The sequence below is a fragment of the Carex rostrata genome, chromosome 7 (assembly GCF_964058835.1).
Source record: "Carex rostrata chromosome 7, lpCarRost1.2, whole genome shotgun sequence".
Taxonomy (NCBI): Eukaryota; Viridiplantae; Streptophyta; class Magnoliopsida; order Poales; family Cyperaceae; genus Carex; species Carex rostrata.
Window position 1 is genome coordinate 13302284 of NC_135924.1, and position 26536 is coordinate 13328819.

General features: G+C 33.7%; 3 protein-coding genes across 3 annotated transcripts; all 3 read left to right on the forward strand.

Moving 5' to 3' along the window:
- Nucleotides 1-21627: 21627 nt before the first annotated feature.
- Nucleotides 21628-22170, forward strand: LOC144557171 (putative invertase inhibitor). The gene has a single exon (XM_078305700.1). The coding sequence runs from the start codon at nucleotides 21628-21630 to the stop codon at nucleotides 22168-22170; it is 543 nt and encodes a 180-aa protein (XP_078161826.1).
- Nucleotides 22171-23603: 1433 nt separating this feature from the next.
- On the forward strand, nucleotides 23604-24146 carry LOC144557173 (putative invertase inhibitor). Its single transcript, XM_078305701.1, has one exon. The coding sequence runs from the start codon at nucleotides 23604-23606 to the stop codon at nucleotides 24144-24146; it is 543 nt and encodes a 180-aa protein (XP_078161827.1).
- A 1435-nt stretch (nucleotides 24147-25581) lies between these two features.
- On the forward strand, nucleotides 25582-26124 carry LOC144557174 (putative invertase inhibitor). The gene has a single exon (XM_078305702.1). It carries the CDS (start codon nucleotides 25582-25584, stop codon nucleotides 26122-26124), a length of 543 nt encoding a protein of 180 aa, XP_078161828.1.
- The last annotated feature ends 412 nt before the right edge of the window (nucleotides 26125-26536 follow it).

Consider the following 26536-nt stretch of genomic DNA (forward strand, 5'->3'; position numbering starts at 1 on the left):
GACAAGAGCCGTATCACATATAAGATATCTACTTTCGAACTCAGCATATGCTTATCTCAAGGACGACCTCAGCTTCTGCCAAGATCAGTATACTAAAGCAATCGGTTATCTATATGATGCTACCAAGCAAATAAGTTTGTCAAGCAATGATGATCATACTAATTAATGTCGATAGGACAATTAGTGCGTCTTTGACTTCAATGGACGACTGCCAGGATGAAAGCAGTAACCAGTCGATTTTGTCCTGATTTTGTCCAAATTCTGATTCCGTCAAATATTGAAAATACATCTAATGTCAATAGGCAAACTCCATCTCAAATAGAGACTCAGCATGATGTAGAGAACACAAATAGACCTGAATCTGACTCAAATCCTGACATTGCCATGAGTGATAAATGTTGTTGGCCACGAGCCTGTGGGAGATTTAGAAGTTGGCAATGATGTTCCTTCTCCTGTTGATGATCAAGTTGTAAAATTTTTTCAAAGAAATATAAAACCTGCGCCAACTAGGAGATCTACTAGAGAGAAAAGATCTACAATATCGAAAGATTTTGTTTATCTTAAAGAACATGAGTTTGACATTGGCATATTTGAAAATGATCCTGTAAATATCAAATAAGCTATGGAAAGCTCTAACTCTCAAAAGTGGAATGATGCAATGAATGAAGAGATGAAATCCATGTATGACAATGATGTTTGGGATATTGTTCCATTGCCTAAGGGTAAGAAATCCGTTGGTTGCAAATGGATATTTAAAATTAAGCGGGATTCTAAAGGCAATGTTGAAAAATACAAAGCACGTCTTGTTGTAAAGGGTTTCACACATAAAGAAGGCATTGATTATAAATAGACATTTTCTCCAGTTTCATCAAAGGACTCTTTAAGGATTATATTGGCACTGGTAGCACATTTTGATTTAGAGCTCCATCAAATTGATGTAAAGACAGCGTTTCTCAATAATGACATTGATGAAACAATTTATATGAAGCAACCAGAAAACTTTGTATCAGGTGACTCAGGGTCTACGGTTTGCAAACTTAAGAAATCCATCTATGGGCTCAAACAGGCATCTCGACAATGGTATTACAAGTTTCACAAAGTTGTTAGCTCATTTGGGTTCCAGTCTAACTTAGTTGATGAATGTATATATCTTAAGTTTTGTGGGAGTAAGTTTATTTTTCTAGTTTTATAGTAATTAGGAAAACCCACAAAGTAAATCTAACAAGTGGTATCAGAGCCACCTATGTAGGAATTTAAGGTTTTAATGATCTAGATGATACCCTTAAGCCATCTTTATTAAGTTTTAATTGCTTCCTGTTTTGTATCGAATTTAATTGTTGCAATTAGTTTGCTAAAATTCGCTTTAATTAAGTTTTTATGCATATTTGTTTTTAAATTTCGAATTGTGTGATTTCTTGCACTTTGTGCGATCTTGGAGAGGTTTTGTTTGAGATTTTTTGGTGACATCGGATTACACCCTACATTTTTAAAGTCCAAACAGTTGATTCAACTCGTTCAATATAATGAATATATTAAAATATGGTTGTAGATGAAATTTTATATTTTTTTCAATTTTTTACTATTCATTAAGATGAGTACAAAAATTCAATGGTCTGAAAACAACGGTTTTGTAAAATACTTAATAATAGTAAAAAAAATTCAAATAAATGTAAAATTTGATATGCAAGCACATTTTAATATATCTATCATGTTGAATGGTTTTGATCGACTATTTAGACTTTGAAAACTTTAAAAATTTAGAGTGTAATTATGTGTCACTAAAAAAGGGTGTTAGTGGATCCCTCCCCATTTATATGATATAAGATAAAATCAAATTACAACATAAACTTATTAAAATCAACATACAAAATCCTATTTATTTTGATTATTGAGACCCTAAATTAAAATATTTTTATTTTTATATCCATATTGCTCTTTAACATATCATAAACTTGTGATATTTAATTCATTTTATCTTTAATGATATATTTTGGTGGAAAATAAAAATGATAAGGAAAATTTATTATGTAATCTGTATGATATATATATCAGCGCAAAAATAAAATTTTACTTATTAATGTCCATTTTGCTCCTTAATAGATATTGTTTTTTTTTTTATCTTTACAATTAATTGAGGAAGGTAACTGTTCTAGACTCCTTAATAACTATCTTATTATCAATTTAAGGAAACTTTTGAGTACATCTGACATGTTGAATTTATTTACTTATTTAGAAACATGAGAATTTTCTTGTCTAAACTCAATTTCTCATTCTCCATTTCTACAAGAATGATTGATTTAATGCATCCGTCTGTCCATGAATCATAATAAATATATAAAATAAAAACAAGGCATGAAAATCAAATCGATGATAAATGATACACGAAACCAATTAGATCTTATGAGAACTGACACATAAATTAGTCAAAATCAAAACCTTTCAAGAAATTTAAACAAACAAAAAAATGAATTAAAATTAATGAAACTTATAACTGGTTGAAAAATCTTCTTCTTTTTCTTTTTTTATTATAATTACATTCTGATTGTTGGTTTAGTTGGTCATATTCATTAATTAAAGCATAAAACAGGCCTTATATATGTCAATATGGGAAGCTACATATGTTTAATGGCACTTATTAATTAACTTTCAAAGGAGACCGAATCCTCTGGCCCCCTCTTGCCTCTAGAGTCACTGTCGGTGAGATGCTATATATGGACCTAGACCGTATATTTTCGAGGCGGACTCGAAAATGAAAGTGAAAGTATCGGACTCTTTCCCATAGACATCTTGCTAAGTGAAATTATGAACCTCTTTTTTGACTGAGTTTTGAGTCTTATATAGGTCGGCCTATTACTATCGTATAGTGGCGACGATCTAGTAATCTGACAATCTGCTTGATAGATCGTACATAAACAGACAGTTATAGTGATCATTCCATTGTGGTGATCTCGAATTTGGGATGGACCTTCTCATGCCAAGCAGGGTTGCTGAGAGTCTCGTGCGGCCCGGTTTTGAGAATTTATTCGGCGGGTTTGGTACTTGACTTAGAAAAAGTCTATTAGCTAGGACCTTTGTTAAATGGCCCTGTAATCAACCATAATTAACCATTACATACCAGCAATAATCAAACTATACTTTTAGGGGCATAAAAACTTGATAATTAATTTAATCTGTGGTTGTCCTATTTTGAGATTGTGATTTTGGCTACCTAATATCAAGCCTTTCAGTGACTTGCTCTGTTCTGGAACAGGTCATCCACTTACATCATTTTTTTGTAACACCGGATTATACTCTACATTTTCAAAGTTTAAATAGTCGATTCAAACCGTTCAATATGATGGATATATTAAAATGAGCTTGCAGATCAAATTTTATAATTTTTTGAATTTTTTTTCTATTTATTAAGATGGGTATAAAAATTTAATGGTATGAAAACAACGATTTTGTAAAATACTTAATCAATAGTAAAAAAATTCAAAAATAAATGTAAAATTTGATCTTCAAGCACATTTTAATATATCAATCATGTTAAACAGTTTGGATCGACTATTTGAACTAGGAAAACTTTCAAAATGTAGAGTGTAATTCGATGTCACCAAAAATAGTTTAAGTGAATCTCTCATCTTTTATTATTATCTTTGTAATGTGTTACATACCAGTTTGGGGCATAGATATATTGTTCAGTTCCTAACCTGACATTAGTTCTTCGGATTCAATAATGGTTGATATCGAAAAATAAACAAATTAATTAGTCCACACCATATAAACATTAATTCATCTTTCTTTCTTTTTTAGCCAGTTACCAGATCCAGTTTTATTCAATTTTATTGATTGTTTTTTAAAGGATTTAGATTTGACTAATTTTTGTGTCAATTGTGCTTTACTATTGTTATGATTCATTAACAGATCAATGAATTCAATGAAGAAATTATTGCTGAAGAAATAGACAAATGAAAAACTTGAATGTAGGCACATAAAATCTCATATTTCTAAATAATTAAATAAAGTCACCCGTCAAATACACTAAAAGTTTTTACTAGAATGCGCATAAAAAATTTACAAAATCTGTTAACTTTCAAAATTAATAACAAGTATTTATTAGAGACAAAAAAAATTATTAAGGGAAAAACCGACATTAAAAATAGAAGCACTCAACTTATTCAAAAAAAAAAAAAAAGGGGAGTGCTATTTTGAGGTCAACAATTGTAATATTGAGAGCTGAGAGAAAATTTTCTCTCTAAATACCTACTTTACCCTTTAACTCCTCTCTCTTACATCTGTCTCATTAATTAAGAAAGTTTCATTAATTAAGAAAGTTTATAAAGGAAATGGTTAATAAGGAAGTTCCACGGCCAATTAAAATTTATTTTGAGTGATATCCTTTTGTTGGTTCTTTTTATTTATTTCTTTTATTATCTTTTTGAAAATGAAATTCTTTTGGTCGCCTAAACTTAATTACCTACGCTGAATACTACAACAAAACTAAGGAAACATGCCAGTTGAATGCTTTATCTACTCAACGAGTGCCGGCGGGAGTACAAAATCGGGTTATTTGAGTGAAATTATTTTGCTCTATATCAGATAAATTATAACGGATACACATACAATTCGATTACTATCCATTTGTATCCAATCCGTGTACACTCTACACAATATCCTTATATATGATATATGTTTTTTATAATAATAAATGATCAGATTATTCTAAATGAAAACGTCAGTAATTTGCAAATAAAGAAAAAAGTAACAATACATTTATTTTCTATGAATCCTGACGCTAATTCAAAATTAAATTTGAAATAATTATTATTAGAATTTTTATTAAATGACATATAAAAAAAATCAACAAGATCTTGTTTCCATTAACTGAGATTAGCAAAAGATTTCATTCTAAAATGAAATAATAAAGGAAAGAAACCAACGAAACAATTTCACTAAAAAAACTATCAATTGAAGGAACAGCTCATGTAACTTCCTTATTAATCATTTTCTTTATTAATCTCAATTAATGAGATAGATGTAAAAGAGATGAGTCTAAGGGTAAAATAGGTATTCAGAGAGAAAACTTTCTCTTAGCTCTCAATATTACAATTGTTGACCTTAAAATAGCACTCCCCAAAAAAAAATAGAAGCGCTCAATATTAGAAATTAAAACTTCCAAAAATTAAGCATGGCCTTCAATAGATGACACATAATAATTAAGTGGCAGCTTTTCTAGTTTTAGATTTTAATCATAGTATAAGACCCTCTTTAACAGTATTTCAAAATTGCATTTGGGATTCCATAATCTTTTGAGATAGATGCTTTAAATAGAAATCTAATAAATGGTGATTGGTGATTGCTAAGTTTCTATGTAAACAAAGCAGCGCTTAAAAGTAGCACAATCTAGGATTGCCAGTTAAAAACATACATGTGCATGCTTAATTAGATTTCTATTTGTGCAAATATATTGAGCAAATTCGGTCTATGAGTATATTTGGAATGTTTAAATATAGTATATATGTTTAAATATAGTATGTTTGGAACATTTAAATACATACGAATTTCTTGCGCATTGCTGATTAATCGACCTCTTCCCTCAATTCTCTAATTAACTCTGTTCTAGTTGAGAACTTGAAGTTGCTCTTTTTGCTTAACCCAAGTTATTACAAGGTACGTACTACCTCCTTTAATGAATTTATTTCTTTTTAGTTTGTTCTTTCTTTTCTCTGTTATGTTTGAGAAATTCTTTCTCAGACAATTGAGTTCATTTTATAAGAAATGCTGTCGAAAATTCTTCTGACAATTAAATAAACCCTAAATGAAGTCGGATGTAATTTGTTGTTTTTTCTTTTGTCATGATTAATTAGTTTCAGTTCTCATTGTTCTTCTTTCATGAAACAGTTTTTAGAATAAACATTTGTTCAGGCTTTAGGTTATTCTGTTATTTAACAAAAGACACATTTAGGGATGTCAATGGGTACGGTACGGGTCGGGTGGAGGCATTTTCATACTTATAACCATTAAAATTGACTTTACCCATACCCATTAAAATTTACCTTATCCTACCCTACCCTTACCCGTTAATATTATCGGATAACGAAACAGTAGCGGTTGAACAACGGATAATACTAATACAATAATTAGTTTTATTATATTTTACAGATTAAACATCAAAAACTCATTCATTTCACAGTATGTAATTGCATTTCTAATAAAAAATAAAAATAAATGTGCAATCAATTCCAACTAAATTATTTTTTATAAAGAAAGAAAATTAAAAAATACGAATATATTTTTAGGTGGGTTGGAAATTAAATTGAATATATATTTAGATTTTATAATTACCCTATAGGGTAACGGGTACGAAATAGTCATTACTCCCTTATCTATTTGGTTAACGTAAAAAAATTTATCCATACCCATACTTATACCCAATAAGCTAACGAAAAAAAACCTTACCAATACCCACCTTATCGAATAGGATACGGGTTGGATAAACGGCTAAAAAGGTACCATTGACACCCCTAGGCACATTAGTTTTTCTATTTATTTTTTTTCTTTTTTGAAAAACAGGCAACCTAAATTTGTCATTTCCAGTACATATTTGAGCACAATTTTTCTTTAGTTATTTTCATTTTGCAAATGTATTGATAGGATCTCTTTTGTTACCAGTATGCCATGTATTGTACCTACTATCTAAGCTAATATATCAAGTGGGTTACAGTAAAACGTATGAGTTAATTCATTTTCAAATTTGTGATTCAGTTCAACAAATTGAAGATGAGTAATCCGGTCACAGGTCCCGCAATAAGCCCAAAACCTTGTCGGTATTGGTTAAATGGAGGTTGCCACAATAAGTATTGTCCCTTTCTTCACCAGGTATCTCTCTCTCTGTCTACAAATTTCAATCATGATATTTACTCAAATTAGTCCTGGGCTGGTAATACTGGTATTAGTACCATATTAGAATGTGGTACAATTAATTTTACGCTCCACTTTATTATTACACCTCTCATTGTACACAGTATAAAAGAAAATAGTAATTAGCAACAAAACTCAATATCAGGTTAAATCTTAATCTACTCCCTATGTAGATAGTGGGGTTCTGGTACGTACAACTGTTGTATACAGTATATATACTGTTGAAGGTTTTATTTAAGATACTGAAATCACGTGTTTTCCACAGCCTCATGGCAAAGACAAGTCAAGTAGACCCTGCTATTACTTCCTAAGTGGTTACTGTGCTAGAGGAGCTAACTGTAATTTCATGCACGCGCCACCTTCATCATCGCAAGAACAGCCACAAAAGAACTCGGCCCTGCCTCGTCCCATAAACCCTGAACACAACGCACAACCACCTCAGGAACAAAATAACAGTCCTAGCTCCTCTGAGGAGTCGTCAGACTCAGATGCTTCATTCGATATTATTTTGGGTGATAATCCAAGTTATTTCTTGGAAAGAGCTGTCTGGTACGGTTCATCCAACTACTTGACGAGTCAAATCCAGATGGAATGGTATGGAAGGCCAGAGTATCACAATTCATATGAGAGGACTTTTCACAGTCCCAGTCTATCCGGTCGGAAAAGACCACTGGAGCAGGAAGCAGAAAGCAAAATCAGATGCACAGATGTCGGTCCTGTTAAGGTTCCATGCACCGAGACGCATGTGGCCCATGATGAGGGTCAAAATGGTCATAGCTCTTCTGGAGGTAATCTGAGATCAAGGCTACGTGGCAGGATAAGGTTCCCTGAAACAAGCACATCTGCAACTGCATCTCACAGTATGGAAAAGAGAGATTCACCTAACGGCTATCCGGTGCAGCACACAAAGCTGGTTCACAGCAGACGCAACCGTGAAAGAGAAAGAGGTTTTACTAACAGAAGAGAAATCAATGCATCAGATTTCCCCGCTCCGAAAAGTTTGGCTGAGTTGAAGAGAGCAAAAATTGTTAGAGAGCAAAACAATAATTCTAGTTTTGGAAGAGGAAAATAAAAAGGTGACGCCGTCAGGTGGAGATAAGTAGATGCTGCATCAAAGGAAAATTAGTTTTTCATTGGTTCCATTTATTGTTATTTTTCTTCAGTTGCTATCTTTGTAAATTGTAATTCAGTTTATATCGGTGACCATTGATGTAATATATGAAACATTGTATCGATAAATGTAATAAACTTTGTGCAGATTTTACCTTTTACTTTGAATTTTTCAAATAGGCTAAATATAATAACCTGTTGGATTTGGCAAGTTGATACGCAAGATCCAGAGAGATATTTCCAGAAGATTGGCATCTATTATTATCTTTTTTATTTGTTATGTTTAGCTATGTATAGGTGGTCAATATTTATTTACTATATCTAGATGATTGTTGCATTATTTTTCATTCTTAGATGGATATAACTAGGGAGGTGCGTCTCTGTTTTAATTAAGAAGAAAAAACCAGAAAAGAAAACTTGCTTGTAATATTAAGCTTGATTAATAAAATAAGGGAGGGAGGGAATTCAAGGGAGTTTGGTGTTTTTTGTGATATTAATTTGACATGGTATCAGAGCAGGACGATTAACCTGGTGATATAGTTCAGAGAATTATAGTTCTTCTTTGTCTTTAACTACTATTCTCTTTACTATATTGCTCTAAGGAGTTTTGATTCCTGTTTTTTCCCGTTTTCATGATGAATCCTCCCGAGAACCTCTCTGGAACAGCCACCTCCGAAACAGCTACCTTGCTTGAGAAATTAACCCACCTAATTACCTTACAACAAAACCAAATGATAACAATGCAGAATACGCTTGTTTCATTACCACAAACACCACCACAGCCCGTAAACCAACCATTGGCTGTGACCGATGGAGCTATACATCCCAATCCTATTGACATAAAGATGGACGGCACAAATTATGCTTTTTGGTGTCAAGCAGTTGAGATGTACGTAAAAGGACGCGAGAGAATGAAGCATCTCACGGGCACACCTCAACCACCGGACATAACCGAACCTCTGTATCAAAAATGGCCAGTCGATGATGTTATTATCAAAGGGTGGTTAATCAACTCTCTCGAACCAAGGCTGAGGGGGAGCTACATCCGATATCCTACAGCAAGAGGTGTGTGGGAAGCAATAGCTACGACCTTCTATGATGGATGTGATGAAGCACAAATTTTTGCACTCAACCGGCAAGTATCTCACCTTAAACAGGGAGACAGGGCCATAGAAGAGTACTACGATGACTTGCAAAAATTGTGGCAAGAAATCGATTTTCGGTGTCCCAATCCGATGAAGTGTGTTAATGACATAGAAGCATTCAACACATATATCAGGAAGAATAGAGTTTATGCATTTCTTGATGGCCTTGATGACCGGCTAGATCATGTCAGAGCCGAAGTTCTCAAACTCAACCCGTTCCCCACAATAGAACAGGCATATGGGCACGTAAGGCGTGAGAACATTAGGCAGGAGGTTATGATCAAAGGAGATGGAGGGTATCAAAATTCAATGGCGATGGTTTCTAAAGGGTTTAAATCCGCAGAGGTAAGGCTCACTCTCAATAAAAATAACCTAGTTGATAAATCTAAATTGAAATGTTCACACTGTGGAGGAACTAGACATGTGAAGGAGCAATGTTTTCAAATTGTGGGATACCCTGAGTGGTATGTAGAAAGGAGGAAAAATAAACAACAAATGCAAAAGGGTAAGGCAGCACTTGCAACAGTCGAAACTCATCTTGTGCCGAATCAAGCCCAAGGCATAGTCAACCCGATGCCTCATCTTGTGCCGAATCAAGCCCAAGGAACAGTCAACCCGATGCCTCATCTGGTGCCGAATCAACAACTCCAGCTGAAGCAAACACCACCTCGAGGCAAGATGTCGGGTCAAGAGGAGAGCTACTGGGCCGGTTCCAGCCAAGAACAAGAGCTAAGAATGGGTCATGAAACAGGTCAAGGGACGAGATCAACTGCCTTACATGCAACAGGTACATCTGGTACATGTGAAGGCCCAGGTAAAACTCATTTCTCTAATTATCCCGAATATAAAAAACCAGGTGAATGGATAATAGACTCAGGGGCCACGGATCATATGACATATTCAAAAAGAGATTTTGTGACCAATAGGAAAACAAAGAAAAATGATATTTTTAATGCAAATGGGGTGACTTACCCGGTAGAAGGGGCAGGGGATGTGCCCGTGTCAGATAATATCACCCTTAAAAATACACTATTTGTCCCATCCTTATCAACCAAATTGATTTCAATCGGACAATTAACAGAAGAACAGAATTGTGTAGCGCTTATGTTTCCCAATTATGTTATCTTTCAGGATATCCTCACGAAGGAGGTCATTGGCCGTTGTACTAAACGAGACGGATTGTATTATCTTGATGAAGTGAAGATTGGAAAAACCTATCTGTCAAGCACGAAACCTAATAACTCGAGAGAAACAATTCTTTTATGGCATAAGAGGCTAGGACATCCCTCTTTTGGGTATTTAAAAAAACTTTCCCCTCATTTATTTGTTGGTTTAGAGAATGAACAATTTGTGTGTGAAACATGTATTAAGGCTAAAAGCCATAGAACATCTTATTTTGATAGTGATAAAAGAAGTTTGGTTCCGTTTGATTTGGTTCATACTGATGTATGGGGACCATCCCCAGTTGTCTCTAAATCAGGATGTAGGTGGTTTACAACTTTCACTGATGATTGTACCCGGATGACATGGGTTTATTTATTAAAAACCAAAGATGAGGTAACAAATGTGTTTCAAAAATTTTTTAAGATGGTACAAAATCAGTTTGATAAAAGGATTAAGATTTTGAGAAGTGATAATGGAACAGAATATGTAAATAAAAATTTACAAGTCTATTTTAAGGAAAATGGCATTTTGCACGAAACCACGTGTGTTGGTACTCCTCAACAAAATGGGATTGCCGAGAGAAAAAATAGACATATCCTTGAAACTGTCCGATCGATCATGTTTGAGAGTCATATGCCTTCGATTTTTTGGGATAATGCAGTATCTTTTGCTGTGTATATAGAACTCCAACAAGAGTCAATAATTTCAAAACACCACTCCAAATATTATCCAGTCATGTTAGGATTCCTTCTATTCTCAACTTACCTCCAAAAATATTTGGTTGTGTTGCATATGTTCATCTTCAAAAACCTTCCCGATCAAAGTTTGAACCCCGTGCTGAGAAGTGTGTATTCTTAGGATTTGGGATGCATCAAAAAGGATACAAATGTTACAATCCAAATACAAGGAAATTTTTTACAACCATGGATATTGTTTTTTTGGAAAGTGAATATTTTTTCAAGGGAAATAATTCAATTCAGGAGGAAATTGAGTACGAATTCAATTATTCACAAAATTTGGATTTTTTTAAGGCAACCATATCAAGCTACGGATTTAATTGCTCCCATCCAAAATTTAATTATTCCCGAACCATGTGAAGGCCCGAAATCAATTTTTGATGAGCAAAATTTGGAAAGCTCATTTCATGATGAACATACGCCACAAGATCCCAATCCAGAAGATATTGGCCCGGATAGGGTGGTACCTGAGGTAGCCGAGTCAAATGAAGAGTTACAATCCGAAGTACCACAAAGGCCAATGACTCCTGAGGATGATCATGAGGTAAGTCGTGCTAAGCCTGTTTTTAATTTACCATTTAGGACTAATCGAGGTAAACCACCAAAACGCTATGTTCCAGAGGATGGAACAAGCAAAGAAGTCAAGTATCCAATCGCTAATTTTACCACCACTAAAAACTTGTGTGAACCACTCAAAACATTTGTGAACCAAATATCATCGGTCATAGTACCGGAAAAACTAGAAGAAGCATTAAAGGATCCAATGTGGATTGAGGCAATGCAATCCGAAATGGATGCATTAAAGAAAAATCGTACATGGACCTTAGTTGACTTACCAGAGGGTAAGAAAACAGTTGGGTGTAAGTGGGTCTATACTCTAAAATATAATGCAGAAGGGAAAATCGAAAGATATAAAGCGAGGTTAGTTGCGAAAGGGTACACTCAAACCTATGGAATTGACTTTCAAGAAACTTTCTCACCAGTTGCTAAACTAAATTCTGTTCGAGTTCTTTTATCCCTTGCAGCAAACTTAGACTGGCCTCTACATCAATTTGACGTGAAGAATGCTTTCTTGCACGGAAACTTAAAGGAGGAAATATATATGGATATTCCACCTGGCTATGAACAATTGGGAAGAGAAGAAAAGGTGTGCAAACTAGAGAAGGCTTTGTACGGATTAAAGCAGTCACCAAGGGCATGGTTTGGTCGGTTTTGTCAAGTAATGAAGGGATGTGGATACACTCAAAGTGAATCCGACCATACTATGTTCTACAAAAAGAATCAGGGGAGAATTGCTGTTTTAATTATTTATGTTGATGATATGATCATAACAGGTAATGATCGTAATGAAATTGAAGAATTAGAAAATAAATTGTCAAAAGAATTTGAGATGAAGAACCTAGGTGGACTTAAGTACTTTCTTGGAATCGAAGTATCTCACAACAAAGAAGGTATATTTCTCTCTCAAAGAAAATATGTACTTGATTTTCTTGCCGAAGTCGGGATGCTAGAGTGTAAACCAGCTGATACACCCATGGTTCAAAATGTAAAACTAGATGTGAGCCCAAATCAAACACCAGTTAACAAAGAAAGATACCAAAAGTTGGTAGGAAAATTAATTTACCTATCACATACCAGACCTGACATCGCTCATGCAGTAAGTGTTGTGAGTCAATTCATGCACTCACCAAGTGATGAGCATATGGAAGCTGTTATGAGAATTATCAGGTACTTGAAGGGAGCTCCAGGAAGAGGAATTGTGTTCCGAAAGAACAAACATTTAGAAGTGAGTGGTTACAGTGATGCTGACTGGGCTGGCTGTGTGGTAGATCGAAAATCGACTGCAGGGTACTTTACCTTTGTGGGAGGAAATCTAGTGACATGGCGAAGCAAAAAACAGAACGTGGTGGCACTTTCAAGTGCTGAACCCGAATTCAGAGGAATGGTGAAGTGCATCTGCGAGCTACTATGGTTAAGAAGATTGCTCGAGGAATTAGGATATGGGCCACAAACCGAAATAAATCTCTATTGTGATAACAAGGCAGCCATAGATATTTCTCATAACCCGGTTCAACATGATAGGACAAAGCATATTGAAATTGATAGACACTTCATCAAAGAGAAGTTAGATGCGAAAGTCATCAAAATGCCTTTTGTGAGATCAAGTGAACAACTAGCTGATATGCTGACAAAAGCCGTGTCAACCAAGACATTTCAGGAATCGCTTAATAAATTAGGAATGATGGATATTTACGTATAAACTTGAGGGGGAATGTTGGATTTGGCAAGTTGATACGCAAGATCCAGAGAGATATTTCCAGAAGATTGGCATCTATTATTATCTTTTTTATTTGTTATGTTTAGCTATGTATAGGTGGTCAATATTTATTTACTATATCTAGATGATTGTTGCATTATTTTTCATTCTTAGATGGATATAACTAGGGAGGTGCGTCTCTGTTTTAATTAAGAAGAAAAAACCAGAAAAGAAAACTTGCTTGTAATATTAAGCTTGATTAATAAAATAAGGGAGGGAGGGAATTCAAGGGAGTTTGGTGTTTTTTGTGATATTAATTTGACATAACCATTGATGCATAACATCAAATCATAATAAAATTAGATAAAATTCAAGGACAAAAGATAAAAGTCTAATAAAATACAATGCTTCCTGAGTGAAGATGCGGGTTCAACAATAGAAAAGTTTCTTATAGATAATTTCATAAGTGAAGACTTGAAACCAGTTCATCCTTTCAGGGCAATGTATTTGATAATTTCACCAAACACAAAGGCTAAGTTTACAAGACAGACTTAAATTTTAATCTACTCCCCAACTGGTGCATATATATACTGTTGAAGGTTTTATTTAAGATACTGAAATCATGTGTTTTCCACAGCCTCATGGCAAAGACAAGTCAAGCAGACCCTGCTATTACTTCCTAAGTGGTTACTGTTGTAGAGGAGCTAACTGTAATTTCAGGCATGCACCACCTTCATCGTCACAAAAACAGCCACAAAAGAACTCACCCCTGCCTCGCCCCATAAACCCTGAATGCAACGCACAACCATCTAAGGAACAAAATAACAATCCTAGCTCCTCTGAGGAGTCGTCAGACTCAGATGTTTCGTTCAATATTAGTTTGGGAGATAATCCAAGTTATTTCTTGGAAGGAGCCGACTGGTACGGTTCGTCCAACTACTTGACGAGTCAAATCCAGATGGAATGGTATGGAAGGCCAGAGTATTACAATTCATATGAGAGGACTTTGCACAGACCCAGTCTACCCGGTCGGAAAAGACCACTGGATCAGGAAGCAGAAAGCAAAATCAGATGCACAGATGTCGGTCCTGTTATGGTTCCATCTCCACGCACCGAGATGCATGTTGCCCATGATGAGGGTCAAAATGGTCATAGCTCTTCTGGAGGTAATCTGAGCTCAAGGCTACGTGGCAGGATAAAATTCCCTGAAACAAGCATACCAGCAACTGCATATCACAGTATGGAAAAGAGAGATTCACCCAACGGCTATCCGGTGCAGCACGCAAAGCTGGTTCACAGAAGACGCAACCGTCAAAGAGAAAGAGGTTTTACTAACAGAAGTGCAATCAATGCATCAGATTTCCCCGCTCCAAAAAGTTTGGCTGAGTTGAAGAGAGCAAAACAATAATTCTAGTTTGGAAGAGGAAAATAAAAAGGCGATGCCGTCAGGTGGAGATAAGTAGATGCTGCCTCAAAGGAAAATTAGTTTTCCATTGGTTTCATTTATTATTATTTTTCAGATTCTATCTTTGTAAATTGTTATTCAGTTTAATTATAACAGTTGGTTCCCCTTTAATTGCCAAAAAAGAAGAAGAATATTGTTGATACTAACTTGTTTTGGTGAATAAATGTAAGTTACATTACAGAAAAAAATGTGTTATTGCTGCAAATAAGTAATATTTCAAAATTTTCTTTTTACAATCATCCAAATCGAAACCGAGAAAGAAGATATTTTAGTATATATAGAAAGAGCGTTTAGCAAGCTACATAGCAAACAGTATTTATATTGGAAATAATTTTGAAAAAAAGAAAAGTTATATATAAATCCTATAATCCTGTATTAAGAGCATAACATCTTGTTTCTTTTGAAATATTCGAAAGTGCTAATCAATAATGTTTGAGATTTCCAAGAGAGCAAAAAGATTGTTATCTATTTTTTGAAGGTTAATAATCTATTTACTATTTAACCTTACAATTTTAACAAATGTCAAAAATGAACAATTATTGAAACCCATTATTTCATTTGGGATATATATATCAGTGTTGTAAATAATGGTATGCGGTCGTCGGAAGGATAGGGTACTGCCAAGCGATTAATCGGGAATAATCGGCTAATTAATCGGAAAAATCCATGACGGTTTGATCACCGCCAACGGCTAATCGGCCGATTAATCGGTCTAAACGGACGTTTTTTACAACACTGATATATATGAAACATTGTATCCATAAATGTAATAAACTTTGTGCAGATTTACCTTTTACTTTGAATTTTTCAAATAGGCTAAATATAAAATTAGATAAAATTCAAGGACAAAAGATAAAAGTCTAAATAAATACAATGCTTCCTGAGTGAACATGCGGGTTCAACGACTGAAAAGTTTCTTATAGATATTTGAAGTTATTAGACTTGAAACCAGTTTCCATATTTAAAGTTTCTATATTTAAACTTCCTGATTGGTGAATGCTAATTTTCTATATTTAAAGTTTCTCTCTAAACCAAACAGCACTTAAAAGAAGCACAATCTACGATTTCCAATTAAAAACAGACATGTGTGTGCTTAATTAGATTTCTATTTGTGCAAATATATCGTGCAAATTCGGTCTATGAGTATGTTTGGAATATTTAAATATAGTATATATGTTTAGATATAGTATGTTTGGAACGTTTAAATATAGTATGTTTGGAACATTTAAATACGTAGGAATTTCTTGCGCTTTGCTGATAAATCGGCCTCTGTTCTAGCTAGTTGAGAACTTGAAGTTGCTCTTTTTGCTTAACACAAGTTCTTACAAGGTACTACCTCCTTTTAATGAATTTATTTCTTTTTAGTTTGTTCTTTCTTTTCTCTGCGTTTGAGAAATTCTTTCTCAGACTTGACTTTGCTGATTAATCGGAAATTCTTCTGACAATTAAATAAACCCTAAACAGCCGACTCAAAAACAATATTGTAGTAAATTTGTTGTTTTTTTCTTTTTTAATGATTTATTAGTTTCGGTTCTCGTTGTTCTTCTTTGATGAAACAGTTTTTAGAATAAAAATTTTGTTCATGCTTTAGGTTATTCTGTTATTTAACAAAAGGCACATTTAGGGGTGTCAATGGGTACCGTATGAGTCAGGTGGAGGCATTTTCATACTCATAACCATTATAATTGACTTTACTCATATCCTACTCATACCCATTAAAAATTGACCTTACTCTACCATATTCTTACCCGTTAATATTATTGGGATAACGAAACGGTAGCGGGTGAATAACGGAGAATACTAATATAATAATTAGTTTTTCTTAATACATACCCTACTCTTTCCCATACCTTACCCACACCCACCTTATGGAATACGATTCAGGTTGGGTAAACAGCTAAAAAGGTACCATATATTGACACCCCAGGCACTTTAGTTTTTCTTTTTCTTTTTCTTTTTGAAAAACAAGCAACCTAAATTTGTCATTTCCATATTTGAGCACAATTTTGCTTTAGTTATTCTCATTTTGCAAATGTATTGATAGGATCACTTTTGTTACCAGTATGCCATGTATTGTACCTACTATTTAAGCTAATATAACAAGTGGGTGACAGTAAAACGTATGAGTTAATTCATTTTCAAATTTGTGATTCAGTTCAACAAATTGAAGATGAGTAATCCGGTCCCCGGTACCGCAATAAGCACAAAACTTTGTCGGTATTGGTTAAATGGAGGTTGCCGCAATACTTATTGCCCCTTTCTTCACCCGGTATCTCTCTCTCTCTGTCTACAAATTTCAATCATGATATTTACTCAAATTAGTACTGGGCTGGTAATACTGGTATTAGTACCATATTAGAATGTGGTACAATTTTAAGCTCCACTTTATTATTACACCTCATTGTACACAGTATAAAAGAAAATAGTAATTAACAACAAAACTCAATATCAGGTTAAATCTTAATCTGCTCTCTATGTAGATAGTGGGGTCCTGGTACAACTGGTGTATATATACTGTTGAAGGTTTTATTTAAGATACTGAAATCACGTGTTTTCCTCAGCCTCATGGCAAAGACAAGTCAAGTAGACCCTGCTATTACTTCCTAAGTGGTTACTGTGCTAGAGGAGCTAACTGTAATTTCATGCATGCGCCACCTTCATCATCACAAGAACAGCCACAAAAGAACTCGGCCCTGCCTCGTCCCATAAACCCTGAACACAACGCACAACCACCTCAGGAACAAAATAACAGTCCTAGCTCCTCTGAGGAGTCGTCAGACTCAGATGCTTCATTTGATATTATTTTGGGTGATAATCCAAGTTATTTCTTGGAAAGAGCCGTCTGGTACGGTTCATCCAACTACTTGACGAGTCAAATCCAGATGGAATGGTATGGAAGGCTAGAGTATCACAATTCATATGAGAGGACTTTTCACAGACCCAGTCTATCTGGTCGGAAAAGACCACTGGAGCAGGAAGCAGAAAGCAAAATCAGATGCACAGATGTCGGTCCTGTTAAGGTTCCATGCACCGAGACGCATGTTGCCCATGATGAGGGTCAAAATGGTCATAGCTCTTCTGGAGGTAATCTGAGCTCAAGGCTACATGGCAGGATAAGGTTCCCTAAAACAAGCATACCAGCAACTGCATATCACAGTATGGAGAAGAGAGATTCACCTAACGGCTATCCGGTTCAGCACACAAAACTGGTTCACAGAAGACGCAACCGTGAAAGAGAAAGAGGTTTTACTAACAGAAGAGAAATCAATGCATCAGATTTCCCCGCTCCGAAAAGTTTGGCTGAGTTGAAGAGAGCAAAAATTGTTAGAGAGCAAAACAATAATTCTAGTTTTGGAAGAGGAAAATAAAAAGATGACGCCGTCAGGTGGAGATAAGTAGATGCTGCATCAAAGGAAAATTAGTTTTTCATTAGTTCCATTTATTATTATTTTTTCTTCAGTTGCTATATTTGTAAATTGTAATTCAGTTTATATCGGTGACCATTGATGTAATATATGAAACATTGTATCGATAAATGTAATAAACTTTGTGCAGATTTTACCTTTTACTTTGAATTTTTCAAATAGGCTAAATATAATAACCATTGATGCATAACATCGAATCATAATAAAATTAGATAAAATTCAAGGACAAAAGATAAAAGTCTAATAAAATACAATGCTTCCTGAGTGAAGATGCGGGTTCAACGATAGAAAAGTTTCTTATAGATAATTTCATGAGTGAAGACTTGAAACCAGTTCAGCCTTTCAGGGCAATGTAATTTGATAATTTCACCAAACAGAAAGGCTAAGTTTGCAAGACTTTGTTCCAATCCAAGCAACAAAAAAGAGTAAAGAAAATCAGAAGTACCCTAAGAGGCTTCTGTCCCTCAAAATCTGAGCAAGTACAATTATGTTTTGGCTCCATGCCAATTGTGGTACCTTGTTTATAACTCGAACCTATTTGCCTTCCACAGTCGCATCGCCTTCAAACTCGCTCTGTGCTTCATGTTGGAGCAGACACCCTTCATCGTCTTGTAGCCGTGAGCTTAGAACACTTCCACCAGAGCTATGACCATTTTGACCCTCATCATTAACAACACGCGTCTTGGTGAATGTAACCATAATATATAGGACCGACATCGAGCTGCTACTCTGTTCTTTTCCTGCCAGATGAACGGGGTCTATGTAAAGTACTCTCAGGTAGTTGATATCAACATTTTGGTGCTAATATTTTCAATGAATTACAATGGTAGCACAATGTGGATAAACATCATTCTGAATTCCAAAGGAGCACCATAGAGAGCATCTTTTTGCTTCCTTTGGAAATTAAGAACCCAACCTTTCAAAGGAGAGATAAGCTAACAGGAAATGTGCTTGTTATTGTAACAGGAAATTGGGCTTCTGAGGCCCAATTCATTATTTTTATTTTCTATTATTTGTTGGGTCTTTGTGTTGAACATTAATTAATGGCGGTTTAGTGATTCAGACAGCTTGATATTTATTAACAAGTGGTTAATTATTTAATGAATAAACTGTAACTTGTCGTTAATTGAAAATACTTGCATTGGTTATGATATAGGTGGCTTTTGCCACCATATTTTTTAAAAGAAAAAAAGAAAAATATATACATTAACGTGTATATAATAGGAATTTTATTTCATAATCATCATAACTTGTTAAGAGAGATTCAAAAATAATATTATTTTAGCTAACGACACTTTTCTTGAGTTTGTCTAGACTCTATAGGAATTCATAAATTTGAGAAAATGTTATTATTTTTTAGAACAATTATATTACTCCCCCCCATTCCATCCCCCCACCATCCCCCCACTCTATCTCTCGCCAAATTAGTTTTATCTCATTTCAATTTCGTTCACATTTCTCACGATCTATGAGAAATTTTGCGAATCTAAAACCACGAACGTTTTCTACGTAATTTTCTCTTTCAAATGAGATCCATGATGACATACTTTCGGACAAGTCGTTACAAAAGTATTCATCCCTCATCGTGCAAGTATTTATACCTATACAGACATATGAAAGTATTACTATCAATTATTATAAGTATTTATACTGATATATGAAAGTATTAATATCAAGTATTATAAGTATTTATACTGACATATGAAAGTATTAATATCATGTATTATAAGTATTTATACTGACATATGAAAGTATTAATATCAAGTATTATAAGTATTATATGCAAAAAAATACTTTCAAGTATAGATATAAATACTTGCACGATGAGAGATAAATACTTCTGTAACGACTTGCTCGGAAGTATGTCATCATGGATCTCATTTGAAAGAGAAAATTACGTAGAAAACGTTCGTGGTTTTAGATTCGCAAAATTTCTCATAGATTGTGAGAAATGTGGACGAGATTGAAATGAGATAAAAAAAACTCACCTCTAAAAACGTGCATGGTCCCCCATGTGATTTGAGATTCTCCCCACCTTCCATGAAAAAAACTTGCATGGTCCCCTAAATACTTTCGTGCTTAGAGATAAATACTTTCGTTCTTAGAGATAAATACTTCTGTACGTAAGTATTAATACCTTATGAAAAAAAATGACAGCTGGAGTTTTTTGGCATTTTGTGCGGGGTTAATTGCGGGGTGGGAGGTGCGGAGTTAATTATCAGCCTCCTATTTTTTATGCTTTAATTTGAAGATAAAAAAACTTAAATGAAAATCTTGTCCCCAACCCCCCCCCCCCCCCCCCCCCCCCCCCCCCCTAAATCGGACAGGTGTAAAAGTGGGCCATTTTATAAGTTTTTGGTTTTAGTTGTCTCCAATACTTTAAAATAGTTTTATAAATGTAATGCCTAATAATTTCTAATTTCTTATGGACGCAACTATAATCAAATTTTTTTAGCACACTCAATCTTTATCACAAGCGTAGAACTCCATGGCCAACACTCAATAATTTTTAATGCTTCCAAAAAGATTCTAATTTATTATTTTAATATAACAGTGACAAAACTACCGTAAAATTTTGTCACAAATATATAGCATTTTGCTGTTAATTAAGTCTCACAAAAACATGAATCATTAAAAATAATTCACGATACTACTGTGTTTCAACTAAAATAAACATTAAACAATTGTGAAATCCGTAACACACTTTGTTATGAAACAATGTCTCTTTTTTTAAAATATATCCTTATTTCTTAAAAAACGTTGTGCTGGTTTTTAATCTCTGAAATGCGTATAGAACATCTGACGCAAGTAAATACAAAAAAAATCCATTAGAAAAATTCCACTGCCACCAATTTTAGAATTGTTATTCGTTTTTTTAAATATGACGTGTATTATTTTGAACCAACTATTTGATAGTAATTTAGTAATCGTACATTTTTTTTTAAAAAAAACAGTCAAATTTTAGCTTTTTTTAATGCATTACGAATCAAATTTCTTTTTGACTGAAATTTTAATAGTACGTCATAACTTAACAGTACAGTTTTGAACGTTATCAGTGGAAAGCATAGATATTTGGTTCTATGTGAAACTACTACATTATTATAATGAGATTGATGAATGAAAAGTTGACATACCATTAATTGTTTGTATTTGGACAAATCAATGTATCATACATATTCCAGTAATGCAATAAAACTCGTTTTGTTAATCAAAAGCTACACGACAACTCGTTTTTGTTCACCAAAAGCTATCAAAAATAGAAAAAAGAAGGTAATCAGTTAGGAAATATTGCTATACAAAAGGTTTATTTATTTTATATATAGAGACATTGGCACTTAATTTGAAGCAAACCCAATAAAATATTAACACCGTAAATTTATCCATATCCAACGACAAATTTCAGAAAATTATTCCATCAAACATGAAGTTTTATTCTCCTTTAATTGTTGTCTTGCTTCTTGTGTTGCTTGTTTCCCTTCCACATTTCAACAATGCTTCTTTTTTATCTGATGCATGTAGTAAAGCAGCAGCCAATGATGAAGCTATAAATCGTGATTTCTGCTTGACATCCTTACAAGCCGATCCAAAGAGCGCATCGGCCAACTTAACCGGTCTTTTTCATATCAGCATAAACCTTGCTATTAAAAATACGACAAGAGCCGTATCACATATAAGACATCTACTTTCGAACTCGGCATATGCTCATCTCAAGGAGGACCTAAGCCTCTGCCGAGATCAGTATACTGAAGCAATCGGTTATCTATATGATGCTACCAAGCAAATCAGTTTGTCAAGCAATGATGATCATACTAATGTCGATTGGAAAATTACTGCGGCTTTGACTTCAATGGATGACTGCCAGGATCAAAGCAGTAACCAGTCGATTTTGTCTAAGGAGCACGATAATACATTTCAACTATGTGCAATGGCTCTTAACTTTCTCAACAATTTTAGGAAACTTTAGATACTTTTATTGTATTCGAAGCACGTAGCGCGGGTTGTGTTGTGCACATCAACTCTTATATGAGATTTGCTCCACTGTAAAATATATGTTGAGTTTTATCGAACAAATATGCAGTATGTACTACTAAATTTAAATTCAATTATGTATACAATAAAATGAATATTATATATATATATACAAAAATATCCAAAATATTTAGATATATAGTAGATGCACTTCAATTTGTTCCTCCACTATTGTTTGTCTATTAAGTTCTAATAAAAAAAATCAGAAACACAGTCTTTTTTGGAGTAAAAAATTCAGAAAATTTGAATAATAACGAAACTAATCAAACTAAACCAAATTGAAATGTAAAAAAATGTTGTTTCATAGAACACAACGCTTAGGACACACAAACATAAAAGTCACTCACGACAATTCTACAATATCCAGTACTTAATTAAAAATCGATCTGGTAATTAAATAATAGCGTATACACAACCAATTCGAACTTTATTGATGAGAACTCAAGAACGATTCTCAATTCAACTGGTGTTAGAGTTTGTGATCAATGGAAGCTGGATCTGTGAGAGATTCTTATTTTTAAAATTTAAAAATAGATTATATATGTCAAAATGAGGTAAGGCTAAGACGGCCTTTTCAGCTTTTTTCTTATTTTATTTAAAAAAATTTAGAAAAAATAAGAGTGGAGCTCTCATTTAATTGATGGTAAAAGATTACATAAATTTTGTAACAAATAGAAATAAAATACGAGGCAGCTCATGGTAATGAGCTTATCTAGAAAAAAGAAAAAAAAACAGAGAGAGAAAATAAAACAAAGATAGGAGGCACCGAAAAAAGAAATGAAGAAAGAAAAATACAAAAAAAAAAAAACGCAGGCCTTCATATGAGTAATCAACAATTGCAAATCAGATCATGTGTCTCGACCAGAATGCATCTCAGGAATTAATTCTCATTTGTGAGTAGCGATGTTGCACCATTATTTGCTCCAAGACAAATAAAATTTCAATTTGACTGAAATTTTAATAGTACGTCATAACTTAACAGTACAGTTTTGAACGTTATCAGTGGAAAGCATGGATATTTGGTTCTATGTGAAACTACTACATTATTATAATGAGATTGATGAATGAAAAGTTGACATACCATTAATTGTTTGTATTTGGACAAATCAATGTATCATACATATTCCAGTAATGCAATAAAACTCGTTTTGTTAATCAAAATCTGCACGACAACTCGTTTTTGTTCACCTAAAGCTATCAAAAATAGAAAAAAGAAGGTAATCAGTTAGGAAATATTGCTATACAAAAGGTTTATTTATTTTATATATAGAGACATTGGCACTTAATTTGAAGCAAACCCAATAAAATATTAACACCGTAAATTTATCCATATCCAACGACAAATTTCAGAAAATTATTCCATCAAACATGAAGTTTTATTCTCCTTTAATTGTTGTCTTGCTTCTTGTGTTGCTTGTTTCCCTTCCACATTTCAACAATGCTTCTTTTTTATCTGATGCATGTAGTAAAGCAGCAGCCAATGATGAAGCTATAAATCGTGATTTCTGCTTGACATCCTTACAAGCCGATCCAAAGAGCGCATCGGCCAACTTAACCGGTCTTTTTCATATCAGCATAAACCTTGCTATTAAAAATACGACAAGAGCCGTATCACATATAAGACATCTACTTTCGAACTCGGCATATGCTCATCTCAAGGAGGACCTAAGCCTCTGCCGAGATCAGTATACTGAAGCAATCGGTTATCTATATGATGCTACCAAGCAAATCAGTTTGTCAAGCAATGATGATCATACTAATGTCGATTGGAAAATTACTGCGGCTTTGACTTCAATGGATGACTGCCAGGATCAAAGCAGTAACCAGTCGATTTTGTCTAAGGAGCACGATAATACATTTCAACTATGTGCAATGGCTCTTAACTTTCTCAACAATTTTAGGAAACTTTAGATACTTTTATTGTATTCGAAGCACGTAGCGCGGGTTGTGTTGTGCACATCAACTCTTATATGAGATTTGCTCCACTGTAAAATATATGTTGAGTTTTATCGAACAAATATGCAGTATGTACTACTAAATTTAAATTCAATTATGTATACAATAAAATGAATATTATATATATATATACAAAAATATCCAAAATATTTAGATATATAGTAGATGCACTTCAATTTGTTCCTCCACTATTGTTTGTCTATTAAGTTCTAATAAAAAAAATCAGAAACACAGTCTTTTTTGGAGTAAAAAATTCAGAAAATTTGAATAATAACGAAACTAATCAAACTAAACCAAATTGAAATGTAAAAAAATGTTGTTTCATAGAACACAACGCTTAGGACACACAAACATAAAAGTCACTCACGACAATTCTACAATATCCAGTACTTAATTAAAAATCGATCTGGTAATTAAATAATAGCGTATACACACAACCAATTCGAACTTTATTGATGAGAACTCAAGAACGATTCTCAATTCAACTGGTGTTAGAGTTTGTGATCAATGGAAGCTGGATCTGTGAGAGATTCTTATTTTTAAAATTTAAAAATAGATTATATATGTCAAAATGAGGTAAGGCTAAGACGGCCTTTTCAGCTTTTTTCTTATTTTATTTAAAAAAATTTAGAAAAAATAAGAGTGGAGCTCTCATTTAATTGATGGTAAAAGATTACATAAATTTTGTAACAAATAGAAATAAAATACGAGGCAGCTCATGGTAATGAGCTTATCTAGAAAAAAGAAAAAAAAACAGAGAGAGAAAATAAAACAAAGATAGGAGGCACCGAAAAAAGAAATGAAGAAAGAAAAATACAAAAAAAAAAAAACGCAGGCCTTCATATGAGTAATCAACAATTGCAAATCAGATCATGTGTCTCGACCAGAATGCATCTCAGGAATTAATTCTCATTTGTGAGTAGCGATGTTGCACCATTATTTGCTCCAAGACAAATAAAATTTCAATTTGACTGAAATTTTAATAGTACGTCATAACTTAACAGTACAGTTTTGAACGTTATCAGTGGAAAGCATGGATATTTGGTTCTATGTGAAACTACTACATTATTATAATGAGATTGATGAATGAAAAGTTGACATACCATTAATTGTTTGTATTTGGACAAATCAATGTATCATACATATTCCAGTAATGCAATAAAACTCGTTTTGTTAATCAAAATCTGCACGACAACTCGTTTTTGTTCACCTAAAGCTATCAAAAATAGAAAAAAGAAGGTAATCAGTTAGGAAATATTGCTATACAAAAGGTTTATTTATTTTATATATAGAGACATTGGCACTTAATTTGAAGCAAACCCAATAAAATATTAACACCGTAAATTTATCCATATCCAACGACAAATTTCAGAAAATTATTCCATCAAACATGAAGTTTTATTCTCCTTTAATTGTTGTCTTGCTTCTTGTGTTGCTTGTTTCCCTTCCACATTTCAACAATGCTTCTTTTTTATCTGATGCATGTAGTAAAGCAGCAGCCAATGATGAAGCTATAAATCGTGATTTCTGCTTGACATCCTTACAAGCCGATCCAAAGAGCGCATCGGCCAACTTAACCGGTCTTTTTCATATCAGCATAAACCTTGCTATTAAAAATACGACAAGAGCCGTATCACATATAAGACATCTACTTTCGAACTCGGCATATGCTCATCTCAAGGAGGACCTAAGCCTCTGCCGAGATCAGTATACTGAAGCAATCGGTTATCTATATGATGCTACCAAGCAAATCAGTTTGTCAAGCAATGATGATCATACTAATGTCGATTGGAAAATTACTGCGGCTTTGACTTCAATGGATGACTGCCAGGATCAAAGCAGTAACCAGTCGATTTTGTCTAAGGAGCACGATAATACATTTCAACTATGTGCAATGGCTCTTAACTTTCTCAACAATTTTAGGAAACTTTAGATACTTTTATTGTATTCGAAGCACGTAGCGCGGGTTGTGTTGTGCACATCAACTCTTATATGAGATTTGCTCCACTGTAAAATATATGTTGAGTTTTATCGAACAAATATGCAGTATGTACTACTAAATTTAAATTCAATTATGTATACAATAAAATGAATATTATATATATATATACAAAAATATCCAAAATATTTAGATATATAGTAGATGCACTTCAATTTGTTCCTCCACTATTGTTTGTCTATTAAGTTCTAATAAAAAAAATCAGAAACACAGTCTTTTTTGGAGTAAAAAATTCAGAAAATTTGAATAATAACGAAACTAATCAAACTAAACCAAATTGAAATGTAAAAAAATGTTGTTTCATAGAACACAACGCTTAGGACACACAAACATAAAAGTCACTCAC